General features: G+C 40.3%; 2 protein-coding genes across 9 annotated transcripts in view; both read right to left on the reverse strand.

Moving 5' to 3' along the window:
* LOC100871176 (uncharacterized) overlaps positions 1-20,557 on the reverse strand; it is a 204,197-nt gene that overhangs the window by 159,963 nt on the left and 23,677 nt on the right. The window lies entirely within an intron of this gene.
* LOC147656836 (protein muscleblind-like) overlaps positions 5,244-20,557 on the reverse strand; it is a 229,588-nt gene continuing 214,274 nt past the window's right edge. For both annotated transcript variants that reach the window (XM_086913471.1, XM_086913470.1), the window contains exon 4: positions 5,244-8,254. In XM_086913471.1, the coding sequence (XP_086769597.1) occupies positions 8,174-8,254 (81 nt within the window). In that variant the 3' untranslated portion in view covers positions 5,244-8,173. The remainder of the gene's footprint in view (positions 8,255-20,557) is intronic.

The following is a 20,557-nucleotide window of genomic DNA, read 5'->3' on the forward strand; positions in this document are numbered from 1 at the left end:
TTCTATCTCTTATTTATTCGGATCGTAGTTATTATGAGAGCGAGGAGAGTTCGATTGTCTCATCGAATCGGAAGCAAAAGCAAGAGTGAGATATTTGATTCTAAGTTTTTTTTTTCTTTTTCTTTTTGCCATGTCACGTGTATACATCTCAATCAATCTCTTGAAGACGATGATTGTCAATGTAGGTTGCAATTGATAATTTTGATAGAAGAATTTTATTGTTATTATTATTATTGTTGTTGTTGTTGTTGTGCAGTTTAGTATTTAGCTCGAAGTTATGGGATAAGAACGTTTTAATTTTTTAAATTCGATCGAATTTTCATAGGATTCATTTCACGGAGAGTTGGAACGATTTTTTTTTTTTCCCCCAATCAGAAATCTTCGTTGGATTCAACGAAATTAGAAGCGTAAACTGCGCGATAAATTTTTGGACAAATATGCATATCGAGTTCAAATTTGCTTTCTTCCGTTTCCATTCGAATCGAGGAGAGCGGTTTAATTAAAACGTTTCATTTTAAAATTGACCAAGCGACAATGAATGAAAAAACATTTGTTCCCGCAAATCGGTCAAAAATTTATGAATCGTTCAATTGATTAAAGAGAAGAAAGAATTGTAATATTAACTCGTTACCACGGTAAGCAAGATTCGAAAATGGGGAAGGGGAGCGAGAGAAGGGAAACTTCCCCTTCGAATTTACTTGTTCTGTACGAATTAATCTAAACAATTTGCTCTTGGAGAGATCCTGCCCCCTCTTTAAGCCCGGCATCCGTTCGAAAATGGCCGGCATCCACAGATATAAGAAAATTTTGCGGGTGACTTTAATCGAGCTTGGAAATTTCCCAGCCAGCCAGGCAAGTTTCGAAGCGGGGTTGGGTGGGTGGGTAACGCGAGAATCATTGAGAGTTAACCCAGAGATTCTCAACTAGGATTTCCCTCTTCTCTCCCCCGTGAAATAAGCCGGGATCGTTTGCTTATTTATGAAATTAAGATTCCCTTCGTTTGCACGCGGCGAGACCTTAACGGGCCGAGATCTTAACGGATAACAATTTTCGAAAATAGGAATAAATAGGACGCGGAAATTGTGGAAATTCGATCGAGAGGAATCCTTTTCAATTTCTTTTTTTAAAAAATAAACACGCGTAAATTTTATACGAAACGAAACGTTGTTTGTAATTCGAAAATCAACTCGAAGGATATAAATTTTTTCGCAAGCAAAATTCGATAGAACGCTTCGTTCTATTCTTTCGAGCGCTCCAAAGATACTCCAACATCGCAACACCCTTAATCTCCACGATTTTCCACGATAAGCACGAGATTTCGTCGCGGGAATCAAAAATATATATCCAAGAACCGTCTAATTAAACCCTTTTCTCCTCCAATATTGCTCGGGCAAAATTTTTAATTGGAATCGGGGAACGAGCGAAGAGGTTATCGACATTCGCCGCAATTTCATCCGTTCCTTCCCAAAGATTAAAACTGGCATTCCTCGGCGAATGCAGATTCGCCTCTCCTCCAACCAGGAAACATCAAGCCCGAGGGAGATTCGGTTTCTGTATCGGCCAGCCAGAGAGAGAGAGAGAATTATAAGACGAGTCTCTTTTGGAATTATTCATTACGATTCTCCCCCTCTTTCCTCGCCTCGTTCGCGGTACTTTTCATCCCCTCCCCCATCGTGCTCGGTCCCCTTTTGCCCATTTCGCGACGCTCACTTTTCAACTTCATCCGTAAACCCGGCCTGAAACTTACATCGAGGCCGGTTGGGTTGGGCTCGCTTCCGTTTCGCCAAAAATTGAATAGTTAAAAATTCATTGAAAAAATCGCGGATACCTCTCTCGCTATTCCCCTTCTTTATTTTTATTTATTTATTTATTTATGTTTTTTCTTTTTCTTTTCCTCTCCTTTTTCGAGCGGCCGCCGAAGTCAACCGCGAATCGAACGTCTTTGAAATAAAACGAGGGGGATAAATAAGGATAAATCGCGGGAAAATTACGAACGAGTTTTTTGGCAGGAATTTCGAAGGATTCGTTTAATACGTTGGAGCCACGGTCTCTGCTGACGAATAACAATCTTCGACGATTGAGAAAGTTTGTGAATTTTTTTTTTTTTTTTTTCTCTCTTTTAATTCTCCGGATTTTAATTCGCGGAAGATTTCAACGAATCTGGATGAAAGTTTCTTCGACCGTTTCTTCTGGAAAGTTTCGTTGATGTCGCAATGATGTCGTTTCGGAAAAGAAAAAAAAAAAAAAAAGAAAGAAATTAGTTTCAAAGAATTTCATAATTTTAATTTCACGTTTCATTTTAAATATACATCTCGAGTCGTGTGCTATCCAACGAATGATTTTAATTTCGAAGAAATGACTTCGAAAGGGGATCTGGATGGAATCTGGCTTCCGATTACCGTTGCTTTGAAAACGTTATAGGATAATGAATTACAGTTTCAATTTATTTTTACAAGTAATTCTGAACAAGTATTACGCGTGTAATCGATTAATCTAACGAATGATTCGTTTGAATAACGATCGGCAAAATCGTTAGAGAGAAATTTCAATCGAAAGAGAAAACGACAGTTTATACCGTTCCCTGTTAATTTCCAAATGACAGGGTTCATTAGGTGGATAAACTAGATAAACAATTAAAGTACGAAGCGGAAGCAATATTGCGGGGCATGCCATTCGAATCCAACTAACGGTTCGTATGTAGAGAGACCAACCAATTCTCCAACATTGTTCAACATTGCTACCATTTCGAGCCATTGTAACCTATTCATTTTCAAAATCAAAAGCTTCGAAAACTCGAAGTAAACCGAGTAACCATAACCACGCTCGATTCACCATTCAAGTACGGAGAGAATTGCTCCACCAATAATATACTACATCGTTTATTCCCATAACTGAAATTATCGTGACGTATCGGTTCTTGAGAACGAAAAATTATTAACGTTTACGCTTCCGTCAATGGTATAATCAATAATCATCTTATCATCCAATTCAATTTTCCTTTAACCTGAAAATTCTGGTGTCGAAATTCGAAACGAAACTTCATCCACCATCGAATCGAAATCTATCTATCTATCTATAAGATGACGAATCAATAAATAACACGAGAAATGATAAATCGAGAATTTCAAGCTCGAAAAATTCTCCCATTTTCGCAAAATCCACGACAAAATCCGCCTCGTTTCTCTCCTCGATTAGCGACATTGGAGATGTCCAGAAAATCAGGCGGCCCGTTCGAATCCATCGAGCTCCACAACTATCGAAGCCTTGCTAACTTCGTGCACTCTGTCGATCGTTCATCCCGTAATAGCTCGCATCCATTAACGCGGAAGCTGATGGAGGAGCAAAGTTGGAAGAAAGGGCTGTCGATGACGTCAAGGTCTCGAAGCAAGAGTATAAGCGCAAGAGCGTGGCGGATATTAAGGCGAACGAAATATGGCGGCGTAACGGGACACGGGGTCCCAAACCAGGAAAACTCGACCCGGCAAACAATGACTGGCCAGGCCGGTATTGTTCCCCGAGTAATTGAATCCAACCTGCCTTTCGTCCATCTTGCTCGGCTTGCTCTTACTTCCCTTGGCTTCTTCTTCACTTGGCTGCTCCGTCCGTCCTTCTTTCCGTTTCTTGTCCTACAATTCTTCTTTCTTTTTTCTTGGTTCTTATCTGGAACAATCTGTCTATCTCTCTATCTCTGTGCAAAATTGGTCTGCAAAATTTTACAAATTCGTCTTTAATTGGTTCATTTATAAGTCTGACTCGCACTCTGTCTCCGTTGTTTCTTTTGTCTCTGAACTATAAATCAGATTCTAGTTTGTCGTCATCGAAAATTGAATCTTTTGTGAAATTGTTTCACATATTCGGACACGAGAGTTTCTAAGAGAATTCGTTCTTATTTAGTCGGATAAATATAAATCTTCTAATTTCCGGTTCTCTTCTTCTTCTAATCGATTCATTCTTTCGAACGTTATTTCTAACGAGCCAACGAAAATTTCACCATCTCTTTTTATATCTGGAACAGAGTATTTTCCAAGAGAATCGACCGCTCTCTCTCTCTCTCTCTCTCTACAGTTCTCCTCCCCCGCTTTCTTTCCCTTGGTTAATTAGATTCTAATTCCACCCGCGACGCCCGTTCTTCCATTCATCTCTCCTCTTCTCCCCCTCGCTCTCGTCCACTTCAGTTCTTCCTCTCCTCGAAATAAAAATTTCACGAGATCTTTTTACACGCGTAGAGGGGGGGGGGATAAAAATTTCCCAAGAAAATCGACTACTTGCTTCCTCCATTTTCACCTAACCGGTTAATCACCGTTCCAAATTCTAATTCCACCAATCCCCTCCCCATATCGACTTCGTCGTCCCCCGGAATTCTTCTTCTTCCCTCGCGAAAATTTCACGAAATTTCATTCCATTCGCGTTTAAAACTCGAGATTTCCTCGAGAAAATTAACCGCTTTTTCTTCTTCTTTTTTTTTTTTTTTGAAGTTCTCCTCCTCTTCCCTTCCTTTCTTTCTTAACTCTGTTCGTTTCCTTTGTCGACGACGGTTTCCAGGAACGAGAGGGATGAACGAAGGGGTTGAGGAACGCGTTCAACCGAAACGGCGAGACCAAGAAAGCTGGCTTCTTCCGTTAATGGGGAATGTTGTAATCTTGGCGAAGAGGGAGACACCATTTTGAAACGATTTCGTTTCGCGACGCCCCGACACGGGGTCGGGGATAATTTGAATTTGGACAATTCGCGGATACAGATTCGCTCAAATTTTGTTTCGTGAGATTACGGGAGGATTATGAGAATCGAGAAGGATTCTCGAAGCGGTTTAAATATTATTTGCAATTTTATTTCTTGAAGACAGAAGGAAACGTGGAATGGGATATTTTCAAAACAATTTATTACATTTATTTCGATGTAAATACGTTTCTATTCTCGAAAGTTTTCTTCGCCAGTTAATCGAAGTTGCGACGATAAAGATTTCTCTTTAATTATATTGAGAGAAAAAATTGATTCGTTTCCAATTCGCGAATATTTTGTTTATTCGAAGAAAATCTGACTTCGGGCCAGACTTCGTTTTATAATTTGGTTTTCCTCATTATTCCTTCTTCTCGACAAATAGAGACAAACAAAAATAAACGTTCCAACACCTTCGAGATATCAAGATATCAATGGATTAATCTAAATCATCTAAATATCACCCGTCGAAGAAGAAGATGGGAAAAAAATTAAAATTAAACCAGATAACCCCCATCCATCTTTCCCCCGAAAAAATAACAAAACAACTCATCGAACTCGATCCAAATCAATTTCCTTCGCGGCCAAGATAATTCCAATCCGCCCGAAAATATGAAAACATCCGAACAATGTGGAGGAAAGAAGAAGGGGGAGGAGAGGCGTAACGACGAAAATAAATTCCACGCACGGGGAAAAGGAAAGGAAAGGAAAGGAGGAGGCGGGAATGGGAATTCTATCTATGGCGATATCCCGAAACGAATCGCGGAAAGGGTTGTTTTTCCACGAAAAATACAAAACAGAGGAGCGGCTCTGTTCTTGACAAACGGAGAGAGAGAGAGGGGGGGGGGGGAATATGTATCCGGCTATATACGGAGGTGCGTTAACCTCCTCTTCTGGGGGGTGGTTCGGCCAATGTCGTAAACAGATATTGATATTGGCGTGTCATATTTGCGCGGCGTGGACCACGTTTCCCTAGGCTTCACCATAGTGAATAGCGGGCAGACGATCGCCATTTTATGCGGTGCGCGAAGGATGTTAAAATTCGAGCGCAATTCGAGAGGGGGGGGAGAGAGAACGTGGGTATCAGCAATCGATAGGAAATTTTTTCCACACTTGTACTGCACGTGTCCTGCACCGACCATTATCGAGGAGGGGTGGTGAGAGAAAGTTTGGAAATGAATTTTTGATCGTTTCGAGGTAATTCGCCGTTTATTTGTTTCGCGCGTGAAAAATTGTCGATTTGATCTCGTGAATGGAAATGAAACGAAAGGTTATTTTTATCTTCCGCTTCCGCTTTCGAATCGATCTCCACGAATGATTGGATTGGAAATTGTGGAAGCATCGCGTGGTCGACACTTTTGCGCACGAGATGTTGTCGCGGTTAAATTTTATGATCTTTTCTAGGTTTTTTCTTTTTCTTCTTTTTTTTTTTCTTTATATAAAGAATTCCAATCTCTTTAAACGATCGTCCTCTTCTCTTCTCCTCCAGCAAGAAGGTCGAAACAATTAGCATATTAAACGTAAGAATATTTCGCGATGCGTATTCCATTATTCCTCAAGGTTTTGTAATTCGCGTCTAACAACGGACATCCTTCTCCTCGACAGACGTAGGTCAAATTAATTAGCGGCGTTAAAGAACCGCAAGTAGAATTTAGCAGCCGCAAGATTGCGTCACCGCCATCACAGTTTCATCTATTTTTAAAAAATTCTCTCTCTCTCTTTTCCAAGCTTTTTTACAATTCAATTCCTTTTTTTCATTTTCCGAAATTAATATTAAATTTCGAAAGGTAGGTGTTCGAAGGTTAGGCGACCATGTATCTTTATACTCCTGTCTGAATCCACTCTGGTGGATCTTCGATCGTAGCAACGATAAAAAGGGAAAAAAGACTTGCCTCGGCCGGTCACGATTCTAGCAAATTAGCAAATTGAAACCGATTGTGGTGCATACTCTTCCCTCTTCAAAACTGTATACCCTATCAACCGATCGACGTCTCGACACGTGATTTCCTTCCGAGAGAGCACAATCATTCGATTCAAAATGTTTCGAAACTTTTTTTTTTTTTTTTACTTATTTAAAAAACGTCGAAACATTCGAAATTCCACGATTCTCGTTCGACACAATTTTTCCTCCCCCAAATTCGTCAGATCTCTCCTCCTCCTCTCCACGCAAAATCGTCGCATTAGTCTGGTTAGGCGAAGATAGGCGAAGAGGTTATTATCCAGAGGCACGATACACGTGTCGCGATACACGGCGATCGATCGGTTTCAATTACAAAAATATCTATTCCCACAACGGTATCTTGGAACGGGCGATAGATCCGTCGCGTGCGCCGGAGCCACTAGACACGACGTCGCCACGTATTTCTAAATTTGCATCTGGCTGAGTCGATAAGGCATGCAATACGGCGGGCGAGCGAAAGGGTTCGTAAAGCGAAGTTGAATTCGCCGGGCGCCGGCCTCGCAGACTAATCGGCGACAGATCGGCACAGAAAATTTTTCCACGCGATACCTTTTTTGCATACGCTTATTTGTTATTTACTTCGCTCGAATTTCATCATCATTTGAGTTGTCGATGGAATCGAAGTTACTTTTAACCAATAATAGAAAAATAATATAAACGACGTGTTATTTTAAAATCGATGAGATACCAAAATCGTATAGTTATATTATTTCTTTTACAATTTAAATTCTTAACTCGTATCGGATTTATCGTTCAGCCTCTACGAACGAAACGAGGCTCCCTCTGATGATGATCAACTCTAATTACGAGGAGGAGTACGTTTCGAAACGCGGTCGCGGTGAAATTTGATAGTCGAACGCGAGTTGCGCTGCCCTCGCACGCTCCTCTCCGCACAGAGCAAACAAAAGAACGTCTACAGGTCTGTTGTACACGGTTGTACACGCCCTTGGCAAGCAAAGGGCGCTATCCCGTGACGCGAGGCGAGGCGAGGAGGTTAGGCTAGGTTAGGTTAGGCCCGATCGTTTCGCCGCGATCGACTTCTCCCCGCGCGATTGTTGATCGGCTGCACACAAAGGAGTGGCTGACCGGTGACGTCACGGAGGGGGGCAATGACGATGGCTTAGGCTCCCCCTGGCGACACGAGACTACGATATTATCGGTCCTTTAATGATCGTGGCCGTATATCGAGTGTGCACCTCCCCCCCTCCTCCCCCTTCCCTCGACCTTGCACACACATCGTTCAATTATATCGAGGGAGGGGGGCCATCTTTTTCTTTGACTTCGTGGAACGATCTCGATTCGGTTCGGTATTCTCTTTTGGGGATCGTCATATTTCTATTTATATTTGCAATAATTTAATGGGGGGAAAAATTGAAATTATCGATGATGTTTCTTTTTTTCTTTCTCTGTACAAATTTTTCTATCTCGCGTTTTGTTCAGCTTTTATTCACGATGGCGGGAAGGATGGAGAGCGATTCTTGGAACACTGGTACAGTTTTAATTAATTAATAAGTTCCATTTACTCACCGACCGGTCGATAAGTGGCGAGGACACAGGAAATCCATTTGAATTACGTACCTGAAACATAAAAGAACGATGGACCGTTAATCATCCGTGAATTCGCGCGCAAAATACACGCCACCGATCGCCTCGTTTATTCGGGACGTTTAGTGGACGACAGAGGAGGGATTATATTTTTGGCACGGGAGCAATATTTAATGCATATACGTATATATATATATATATTCTTTCTTTTTTTTTTTTTCTTTTTTTTGAGGAAATTTGAAATCGCGAGATTGCATACGATGAGAAAGTAAAAATTAATTATATTTGTTATCGTGATATTAATTATTATATTGTATTCGAGATTGATACACTCCACGAAAATTAATAAAATTTAAAGCTAACACTAGATATTATCGAGTTGTATCGTATCACTAATTGATCAGTTAAGTTAATCAGTTAACCATAAGCTCAAATACATCATTACTCCATTACATTACTTGTATCACAACCATTAGAAGATTGCTTACCGCTAATTATTATGGTTAATCACTAAAAGTGCACTTCACAGTAACACCAATATTCCATTACTATTATTACACCGTTCTACTATTTATTACATTATCCCGTTAATGAACGATTTACATTTCGAGCGTACGTGCAGAGTTTGTTTCAAAATTCTCACCCAAAACGAATCATCCTTCCCTTCCCAACGCGACTTCAATCCTGCTACGTGTATTATTACGTCGACTTTTCACACACAGTCCATCACCACAAAAGATGCAAAGATCGCGCTTAATTAACGCTTCCAAACCTACAAAATTCTATACACCACGCGATCCATCCACGATAAATCTGAAAGCTCAAACTGGGGATTCATAAATCCGCGTAAAATTCTATCCAACCAACGCATCTGCAATTACATGGAAAGAACGCGGGACTCTCGTATTTCCACCAGTAATACCAGAAGCTTCATTAATCTCTCGGTTAACAACAACGAACTTGGAAATTAAGATTATTTCGAGCGAATATCTTTGATCCAAAAAAAAAAAAAAAAGAAAAGAAAAATCATCAATAGAATTTTCGTTTCGTAGAAACAATCCAAACGATCCTTTTCCACTTATTTATTTATAACGCTCGTTCCACCATTTATTCCGATCGCATTTTCCGCTTAGCTGTTATCGCACGGTGGCGCCGCGGCGCGGAAACAAGGGGAGGAATTACAAGATGGCGGTAAGGTCACGTATTTAATAACGTCATATATCGGTCGAGATAAATTGGATAAGGCACGTATCAAGATTAATGCGCCCGGCGAACGTTGATCCTTGACGAGACAATGCGTTGAAAACTCCCCTCGATGGTAGTAGTAGGCCGCCACTCGAGAAGAAACCCGATAGAGCCGGCTCGCTTTCTATCTTCGCCGATAGCGGAATCGATACGCATTGTTCGCTCGACACGCGTGCCTTCTTTGCCGATTTTTATTGCGGCCGAGTATCGTGCATGTGGCCGAGAAGGGTGTATAGACAATTTTAAAAAAATTATTTCCCGATAACCGTGATTTTAGGTTAGGTCAAGTAAGTATTCCCCCGATTTCGGCATAAATTTAATCGAATTCGAATTTTGTTGCAAAGCTGTTCTCGACTCTGTCACAGCGCTCAAGAAGTGTCTTGAAATTTTTTTTACCTCCTCGTGAACATCAACGATCTGATTTGACTGAATGAAATTTTACAAATTAAAAATTATAATCTACAATTCTTTAATAAATCGGTAAAATTGAACGAGATCTTCGCTCTCAGCGATTGAAAACAGCGATCAAATTTTATCAATATGCAACCCATTAGAAAATAAGCCGCGGAAACTTTGGAATCACGAAAGAGGATAGAGAGATAGATATATATATATCTAGGTTGTAACAACAACGTACAATCAAGATACAGGGTAGAACGATAGCTATTTCGAGGAGGCAGGAGAAGGTAGCTGAGGGTTAGCAGACTGCGAGGTAGCACGTACTTAGTTATCAAAGGTTTGCAAGGGCAGCAGTATTCTCCTTGAGCTTTCTCGGAGGCCTTAAAGGTGCCCTACGTGAATTTCTCAAGTTATGATTTAGTACCTGACTTAGCCAGAAAGAGGAAACTAGGAGAGATGCGGAGCTGCACGGAGGAGCTAAACTGGTCGAAACGCGAGGATGGAAGAGGATGGAACGATGCCTCGATGGGCGAGGACGAAGATGAACCACGAATGACGCGGGTGGAAAAATTAGAGAAACGTTTACACATCGTGCGTCAATTTTTACTCCTTAAAATTAGCGCAACTCTTTCGAAAATTTGCAATGCGACAGCGTATAAACGCAAAAAGAAAAAGAAATAGATAAGAAATTTAATATGGAAAAAGAAATAATACCAAAAATTACCGATCTGAAAGATATCTAAAATCCTCTTAAATCCAATTAATCGTTATATAACAGTTAATAAATAGCAGAAGAATTACAATTAAACCAAAAAAAAGAAAAAAAGCAAAGAAATGGAGATATCATATGCCACGAAAGGTGAAAGTGAGAACGACCGGAAACGGACGTGAAAAATAATAATGATAAACGTCGTAAGAAACTAGCTGCGGAAGGAGGTATGCAGATTGCGCGACCAAGGTAATGAAAAAATCTAATATACGCTCCATTGTGTACGTGCACGCTCGCGAGACAAGCGGAGCGAAGCGTGCATCGAGAGAACGAGGAGGAACGAGGAAGAGAGAGAGAGAGGGGAGGAGGCGGAAACAGAGGGGATGAGAAGAGAAACCGGAAGAGACAGAGCAGACAGAAGGAAGAGAATGAGAGGGGTCAAGAGGAGGAGTAACTTCCTAACAAGGCGGTTAGTTGCGGCTTAGCAACGCTATGAACACGAAATATTGCTGGCTGCCGCCGCTCCTCCGCTTCTTCCTCCCCCCACCCACCCTGTTTCCACCTCGACGACCTAACCAGTCCGCAACAACCTGTACCTGCCTGCGCTCCACAAACGCTTTAATACTGAAATACTGTTACAACGATGCCGGCCAACTTCGACATTTCGATAATTGATCTCCCATCTATCGTCCCGTCTTATCTATAATGAGACGCGATCATGCCTTCTCCACTCTTCGCCAATTTCGTTCCAATTTCGAATTTGATCGTCTCGAACAAAACCGTCGGTTATTTAATTTTAATTTGACTCGATTCTTTTTTTTTTTTTTTTGCAAGATTTTCTTCTTAAAAAGGAATTTTGGACGTTGAAATTTCTGAATTATTATTTAATTCTAGGAAGAAAATAGGATAGAAGAAAATCTTAAAAAATCGGTAATTTTAAAATATGTATACACTCGATAATATATACCTTGGTAATAATTGTTCCTAACGCTTTGCCTCGAGAGAGAAAAATTCGAAGAGAGATTAAAAGTAAGAAGTGGGATACAAACGAACGTTCCCTCGAGCACGATTGTTGAAACGAACAATTCCTTTTTCTAAATAAATAGATCCTTACGCGGGGGAGGCCTCCATCGACGAGGCGATTAAATAAATAAATCAACGCGCTCGACCGTCTTTTTATTCTCGCGGAACCGTTTCCACGAGTGAAAACTTTCCACTTTCGATCTTGACCCCTTCCCTTTCGTCTTAATTAAGAAGTAATTCACCGGGAGGATAATGTTTAACGCCGGTCCAAGATCAAAGCGATGGGACACGAAGGAAGAGGGCAGAGAGAGAGAGAGAGAGAGAATTTCCGCGCGAGATACAATTTTCTTTGAGAAAACTTTTGCGACTGATTCGATTAAATTCGAACGATACACACCCTTTGACTACGCGATCCAATTATTTGAAACGTGCTCGTTGTAATCGACCCAACAATTAAGAGTATGAAAACTTCTTTGCTCTATTTACTTAGATCCCGCGTTTTATCTCTGTTTGTCAACTTCCGTTTCCATTTCATCCAGGGCTGACCTGTTAATCCTTTTGCATTCCAAACGCGTTAATCCGTATTCTACGCTTTTATTTGTATACGTTATATTATTGATACCCAAGTATTTATCTTTAATCTTTCGCAAGGAAGAAACGAAAAGAAGACAAATATATTGGTATTCGAAAAGGAGAGAAAAAGAGGACGGGATTGTTGAAAATAAAATTGAAGTCGTCTCCTCCTCGTGGCACAATAGGCAATTGAATTGATAATAACAGAAATTCAAGTTATATAAATAAATTATAAATGTTATTTATGAGCCAACCTCGCAGAATAAATAAAAGGAGGTTTACATAATCGAATATATATATATATGTAGAAACCACTAATTTTAATATTTTAATTTTCTTTTTAACGACGATTCGCAAATAATAAATCTTATTATAAAAGCTTGTTATAAAATACAACGAGGCGAAAAAATATCTATTATTATTATTATATAAAACGAAGAGGTTCGAAAAACGATCTTGACGAAAATTAAAACCGATACAAATAATAATTGACGACGAGAAAGAAAAAAAAAAAAAAATTCATCGAAAATAAACGTCGCCAAAACGTTACCAAGAGAATCGAAGCTGGAGAGAAAAGATGGTTTAATCGTCGAACATCCGTGGAGGCTTCGAAGTGGGGAAAAAAAAAAAAAAAAAAAAAAACAAACAAACAAAAAAAAAAAGGACAAAAGGAGAAACGAAGCGCGATTCGGATATAGTTTTTATTTATTTACACAAGGGTCGAGGCCGCCCTTAGCCCAGACGCAGTATCGCAGTCGGTTTATATTTTATTCATCCCTTATTGAATTCGAGCTCAATCTCGCGAAAGTGTCTCCGCTTCCATTCTTTCTCTCTCTCTCTCTCTGTCTCTCCTCGCCTCGTCGCTTCCACTTTGGATCGTTATCTTTTTTTCTCTCTCTCTTTTCCCTTTCGTCCTTCCCTTTCCCCGACTTCTTCCCGTGGATAGGTATTCCAATCTTCCTGTGTGTTCTCTCTCCCCCTCCCACCTCCTCCTCTTCCTATCGTTCCTCTCTCCGCTTATTCCCCCTTTCTCTCCACGTTTTCGTCCCCTGTCTGATTTCGCTGCCAAGTCGTCGCGATATTCCGAGACGTTCGTCTACTTTCTCTTTGGATCTGCAATCGACATCCTCGCTTTCTCGCAGTCAAGACCGTTTTGAAGGAAAGGTAGGTAGGTAGGTAGGTAGGTAGGTAGGTAGGTAGGTAGGTATCTACCTGGCGACACGAGGTATCGAGGAGAAATTGGATTTTTCTCTCTGTTTTTTTTTTCTATCGATAAATTAATTTAAATTTTGTGAAGAATAGATCTGATGGTTTTTCGATGACAACGAATCTTATCGATACACTTTTTGTAAAATTTACCTTTTCGATTAATCGTGAAATCGAATCTTTTCTAAATGTTGAAGAGAAATGGTACGAGCATTGAATAACGATCATCTTATGAATTCTCGACACGAGTTTGAAAGTTTGGGAGAAAGAAGATTTCTATGAGAGAGATAGACGAATGATTGTACGTTTTCGAGAAAGTAAGTAAGTAAGAGGAAGAGGTTAATTATTGAACGAATTAAAATTTCGAAGTTCGAAAATTGTTGTACGCGCAGTGCAAAGTGATGAATTCATGAAATAAAGTCAAATGAATATATATCAATGTAATTTATTATCGGTATGAGCGTGACGATACGTATAAAAAGGGTTGAGAGTTTTTGAAAATATTGGCATTCCAGAGTGAAGAATTAATTCATCGGTTAAACGATGAATTACGAAATTATCGATACGCGAAACGTTCGATGAAAAATATTGGCATATTTTCAGAAATCATATTAAACGGAATTTCGTACAAGTTGATTAGTTACTGGAAGTTATAAATTTTTGATTTATAAATTTTAAAAATGAATTTATATCTACAAATTGAAATTTGGGCAGAGTCGAAAATACATTCGTTTATAGGATTACAAGTTGGAAGATTTTCAGATCTTCTTATACACACACAGAGAAGATGTTTAATAAAGTCAAAGTTCAAGATAATTTCGAAAGTTTACTAATTGGTCTTCTAACCGATTCCGAAAGAAGAGACGAGCTTAATGAGTAAAATTAAATACGATCACCACATACACTAATCGACCTTACGTTACGTAAAAGCATAATTGCTTCAAAATTGGATAAAAAAATCACCACTCGAAAAGTGTACGATTTAATTTTTCAAAAACTAAAAAATGATTTTCCGAATAGAAACCGGAATACAAACTTGACTACAAAAAAAGATGGAGAAAATGAATAAGCTGATCTAGTCTAATTTAATCTAATTAAATCGAGAATAATCTGAAGCTAAATTCTTCGCTCCCGCCATTATTCATAAATTCGTTCATTCCTTCTCGAAATTACAAGCCAACCTCGTAATAGATCCAACCTAGACACCCGTCGATTAATTTCCAAAACGAACTTCTCCGTCAGGTGTTCAAGAACCCGTACAATTTCCCTTTGAATGCACGCATACTCTCTTCCTCTCGCGTTTACGCTATTATTTTTGGCATCTGCCTCTCCCCCGCTCAATAATTCACCCCTCCCTCCCATTTATATTTCACGCCGGGTCGGCGTTCCATTCGTTCCCGCTCATCCCTTAATACTCTTGATTCGTAGCATGGGCCGCGCGATTTAATGATCGCGGAAAGACGATGTTTCCGTCTGAATATTTCATCGAGCCTCCATCTCTGATCTTTAATTCTCTTATCCTCTCAAGACTGCTTAGCCGAGGCGCTAGCGCCAGACAAAACGACCAAATTTCTCTCCTCTCCTCGCCTATTTATCCTTGCCTCGTGATTTCTCGCGTGCACCTCTCGTCGTCCCTTTCAATCTCAACTTGCCATTTTACGAGCGACAATGTCTCGCGTTAGCGCCACGTGACCACTTTTTTACCTATTGATTCTACCTTTTCTTTAAATACTCGAATTATCGTAAGATCAAATTTACGTCTTCTCAATTCTATTCGTCATCTCGCGATCTCCTCTCCCATCGTTCAGAATCTTAATTTGCGATTTTACGAGGGACAATGTCTCGCGTTAAAGCGATACTAGCGCCACGTGCGCCATTAACTTAGTATCCAATACGCGTTTCTTCATTTACTCATTGGTTATACCTTTTTAAATACTCGAATTATCGTAAGATTAAATTTACCTCTCATCTATTTATCACCTCCCTTGTCTCGTGATATTCTCTCGCGTCTTTCAATCCTCCGGAATCTTAATTTACGATTTTACGAGGGAGAATGTCTCGCGTAGCGAAACGACGATTGAATATTAACGCGATACTAGCGCCACGTGACCATTAACTTAATACCCAATATACGTTTCCTCAGTTATTCATTAGTTATATGTTTTCATTTTTTGAATACATCGAACTATTGTAAGGCTAAATTTACGTCTTCACTTCTTCTCCATTCTCTTATTATCATCTTTCCTGCGCCTCGTGTTCATTTCAACCATGCGGATTCTCACTTTGTGTTTCTATTTGATTTGAGACAATGTTTCGCGCGATAAGATGAATATTAAATCACTATAGCGCCACGTAACCATTAATTAGGTAACGAAAATATACAATGTTTTGTTAATTTTTTAAACTAACTGATCGTCGTAGTGTGGGAATGGCTGGAAATCCACTTCGAAGTCCAATCTTGATTTAACTTTTCTTTCTCGTTACTTGTGATTCTCTCTAATGGTAAAAATATTACCGCCAATAATGTGTTTAAACGTGTGGCGTATAATTTATAGAAATTCAATTATCGTCGTGTTTACTCGCGACATCGTTTTACTTTAAACGTTACACGTGGCGTGCGCGTTTTACATAAGATCCTCGAGGCAATATAATCCTTGGAAGAGCCGTGTCTCGATGAAAATAAGTAAAACAGACTTAGGAAACAAGACTTCGGTCAAATGGACTTGCCTAATAACAAGATTTACGCGTTTCATAACGGGAAACTTCACCACCGCGAAATAAGATTTAAGTTTACAGCCGTGCTCAGCCGTGCCTCACGTGTTCGACTTTTTCGTATTCCTCCTCTGCCTTTTATATTTTCCAATTTTTACGCCCACCGCGAGGTGTCTTCACCTCCCCCGTGGCGGGGGAAAATAACGATAATAAAACGACGATAAAAAATTTTCCTCCCAAAGAAACGTACGCTCCTCCTATTAAAATCGAATAAACGAAATAGATAAATTGACTTTCGATATCCATAAAACACCGTGCGGGAAAACTTGCGCCAAGAATACGCGTGATTCTATTTCAAAGTTTTACTGCACCGTAAACCAAATGTGTAACCGATATACCGGGGCTGCCAAATCTTCGAGCCCGTCGTAAATCCACCCTGTTACGATAATTCCTTTTTGTCACGTATACGCAGACACGTTCCTTCGTCGAGAAAAACTCCTCTTTCATAAAGAGGAGAGTCGAATTATTTCTCGTTGAATTAGAGAAAATAAAATTTCCACATCGAATACACCGACACGTGTATTACATCAGTCACCGATCAACCTTTGAACACGCTGAATCGTTAAATTTCGTAAACACGCGAAACGAAGAAAGATTCGTGGAAACGCCAAAAACACGTACAGACGAGCGGAGTGGCTCGCAATTAGGGAACAAGAGGATTCTCATCCGAGAGAGAGAGAGAGAGGAAGTTGGTCCGTCGAGGGTGGAAGAGGCGGGAAAGGGGGACAGAGAGTTGGACAAGACACGAAGGGTAGGTGTAACGTTGGGTGCACGCTCGAAAGACACAGGGTGACGGAGAAAGAGAGAGGTATCCGGATGAGGCGAATTCCAAAAGAGATGTGCTTTTAATTATACTAACGGCCGGTGTCCGATTAAATGAACGGAGGAGCCAAACTCACGGAGCGCGGTGCAAATTTAATTATAGGGAAGAGGGTGGAGAGGATGAACGACAACGAGAGAACGAAGCTGATCCTGCCACCGGCTTCCCTTTGCTTCTAGTGCCTTTGCACCAGAGAAAGGGAAAGAGAGACTGGACGAGGTAACTGGAAATCCAAGTATTTATATGACGGCAGTTTGTTTAGGCCGCTTATTAATGGGGGAGGAGGGTCGGTTGTAACGAAGGATTCTATCCTTTGAGAACGAGACTTGGGAACACGGTGTTGCCTCTTCCAACTCGTATTTTTTTCTTTATCGATATTTATATGCGCCTCGAATATGAAGCGAAGCGAGGAATCGCGGGTAACAAAAAAAAGCGAATCTCCACGGGACACGCGTCATCGCTGATATTTCCACGACGATACAATCGTGTGCGATATAATATTTCATCGTCAGTTTTGCTTCCTTCCCTTATTCAAATTATCAAATAAATTTTTATTTATTTCTCGAAAGTTTGTATATTAACAAGGATGGGATAAAAGGGTGTATTATTTTTTTTTTTTCTTTACATCCCCTTTCTCCGTCTACTTCGTTCTTCTTCCACTCGTTGCGTCCGGGTTGTGACCGGCCTCGCCTCGATCCGTTTAAATTCATCGCTCCACATAGACGTCTGAATTGTCTTTCGACGAAAAACAAAGCGTATTCAACCGCCGAACGAGCTTTCGTCTATATGCATACCGCTACACCCTTCGCCTCGAGTGTCTCACGACGCCGCATAAAACACTTCGATTGTCTCTCTGTCCTCTTCCTTCCTCCCTCCTCCACCCTGTTTTGATTTCATTGCATGGGGGAGGAGGAAATTTATCTTCGCCCAAGAAACACGCAGGGGCGATTTTGTTCATTTTTTTCATAACTTATGATGAATCAATTTCCTTTGGATTATATAGATGTGTGCAAACTATATCGTGGAACTTGTGAAATTCCTTTTGTACAAATTTGCGCGAACGAAAATTTCAATTAACAATTATGATCGTTATTAATTAATGACGAGCAATGATAGTGGGAAAAGAGAGAGAGAAAAGGAACGATCGAAAACTACGGGTTTTCGAATCGAATCCTTTTCCTCGGCCGATAAAAAAGAAGGGGAAAACTCGTAGAGCATCCAGATCCTCTTTATCTCGAAAACAAAAGCAGAACGATAATAAACCGAAAAAAAGGTGGAAGGGAATTGCAAAAGAAAAGTAGAAAGATATATATACGTATGTGGCGAGAATAAAAGAGGAAACGATAAAATATAATCAAGCTAGGTAATTTGTTCAATCGTCAAAGGCAACGGTATCGCTAATTTCCTGGGAGCCGGTAGCCGGAGCTCGTAGCGGGGGCGGCGCACCTATCGTTAACGAAATTCCCTTTTTCCCCGCATCGGGGGAAACAAAGCGTATTCAAAGCAAACGGTGGCCGCGTTCGTTTATATGCATACAGCTCTCCCCGTTCTTCGTCTTTAAATGTCTCTCCCGCGATGGAATAAAATACTGATACCCACGCCCCCTTCTTCCTTCCTTCTTCCTTTCTCCTTTTCTTTTTTTAATCCCTCTTTGCGCTCGTTTCCCTCGTTCTCACGACGTGTTCACCGTGAAAGAGGAGGGGGAGGGGAAAAAAAAGAAAGAAAGAGAGAGAAAAAAAAAGGGAATTCGTTTAGCCGCCATCGAATACATTTCTTTGGACGGTAGACGTCAATTAACCGCGCCCGATTGAAATTGACGTTAAACGAGAACCTCGCGAAGGGAGAAGGAGAACGAGTGAGTGAGAGAGAGAGAGAGAGAGTCGAAATACACACACACACATACACGAACAGAGGATGAGTTTACTCCATTCAATTATGCGACTCAAGTGGACACGATGGTTTGGCGAACGTCACGTTTCGCCACGTTTACGCGGCCGCGTCCACGTTTTCCCTGGAAATTCAATCGGCCCTTTTATATCTCGCGTCATTTGATTTAATTGGTCGTGCGTTACCATCCGACCTGGGGCTTTTTCGAGGGTGCGAAAATTTTTTTGATCGATGATACAAGTGTGTATCCCGTGGAGGAAGATTTCAATTTTTTTTCCTCGAATCGTTTACAACGCGTTGTTTCCTCTCTTCGATTCGTTCTTACTTCTTTTGAACCCGATTTTGATATAAAAAAAACGACACTTTTCAAGATACTCCCCGATCGTGATTCTTCCAGAATCCTCGGGAAGAGAGGATGAAAAATTTTTTTTCATTTTCATTCGTCGTCACATTACATTTGTACGAGTAAAAATGAAATCGAATCTGAGAAACGATCTTTCTCTATTTAATTCGATAAATTTGTGGCCGCGAGATTTAAACCGTGCAATTTCCGCCCGATTTCCGATCTCGTCACCGCCTCGAACGTTTTAAACTCTCTCTGAAAGGAGGGCAGGAACGAAGAAACAGGATGCCAGACACGACCGGTCGAAAATGCGATTCGTTATATGCGCAATTAACGAAAGGATGTTTAATTAGCATCGCGCGGCTCGTCGATCGCATCGAATTCCTTCGGATTAACGTTTCCTTATTCCCCCCTCCCCCGACAATTCTCCTCCATTCCTTTAAAAAACGAGAAATCCCTCCAACGGGATTAAACGAGTATCGTAAAATTTACATTTCGCCACACCTAAATATCTCGATAAATCTATCTAATCTTCAAAAAACGCGCATATATAATTATTTAATTACACAAGTAAATAAAGAAAGTTAAGTAGAAGATAAGATTCCTCCCCGACAACTACTTTCATTCCTTGAAAAACGAGAAATCAAGTTGTGAGAAATCCCTTTGAGAAATTAAACGAATATCGTAAAATTTACATTTCGCGACACCTCGCCTAAATATATATGTATATATAAATATTTAATTGCACGAACAAATATTCGAAAGAAACGCTGTACAAAAGTTGTATAGAAAATAATTCTCCCTCTCTTATTTCCATTTCTTCAAAAACAAGAAATCGAGTCGTGAGAAATCCCTCCGAGAGATTAAACGAATATCGTAAAATTTACATTTTCGCCACACCTCGTCTAAATATCTGGATAAATCGCATATTTACTCGTTTTCGAATATCGCTTCTAAATCCCTATATATATTTAATCGCGCAAACAAATATTCGAAGGAAAGTTGTATAGAAAATAATCGTTCTCCCCCCTCGACAATTATTTCCATTCCTCTTTATAAAAACGAGAAATCAAGTCGTGAGAAATCCCTGTTGAGAGATTAAACGTAAAATTTACATTTCGCCTAAATATATATAATACAAATATTTAATTGCAGGAATAAATATTCGAAAGAGAGTTGGAATAATCGAGATCACGATTATAAACGAGGAGCGAGGGACGATAAATAAAATCGAGCGTGTAAAAAAATCTCGGCGTTATCTCCGAGTCCGTAATGGATTAAGCCGGTCGTCAACGAGGCGTGCATCCGCGGTGAACGTCGGAAGAGGCGGAAGCCGCGCGTTCCATGCACGTCACACGC

Source organism: Apis florea, unplaced genomic scaffold (assembly GCF_048593485.1).
Source record: "Apis florea isolate Af1SG1 unplaced genomic scaffold, ASM4859348v1 contig_3496_pilon, whole genome shotgun sequence".
NCBI lineage: Eukaryota > Metazoa > Arthropoda > Insecta > Hymenoptera > Apidae > Apis > Apis florea.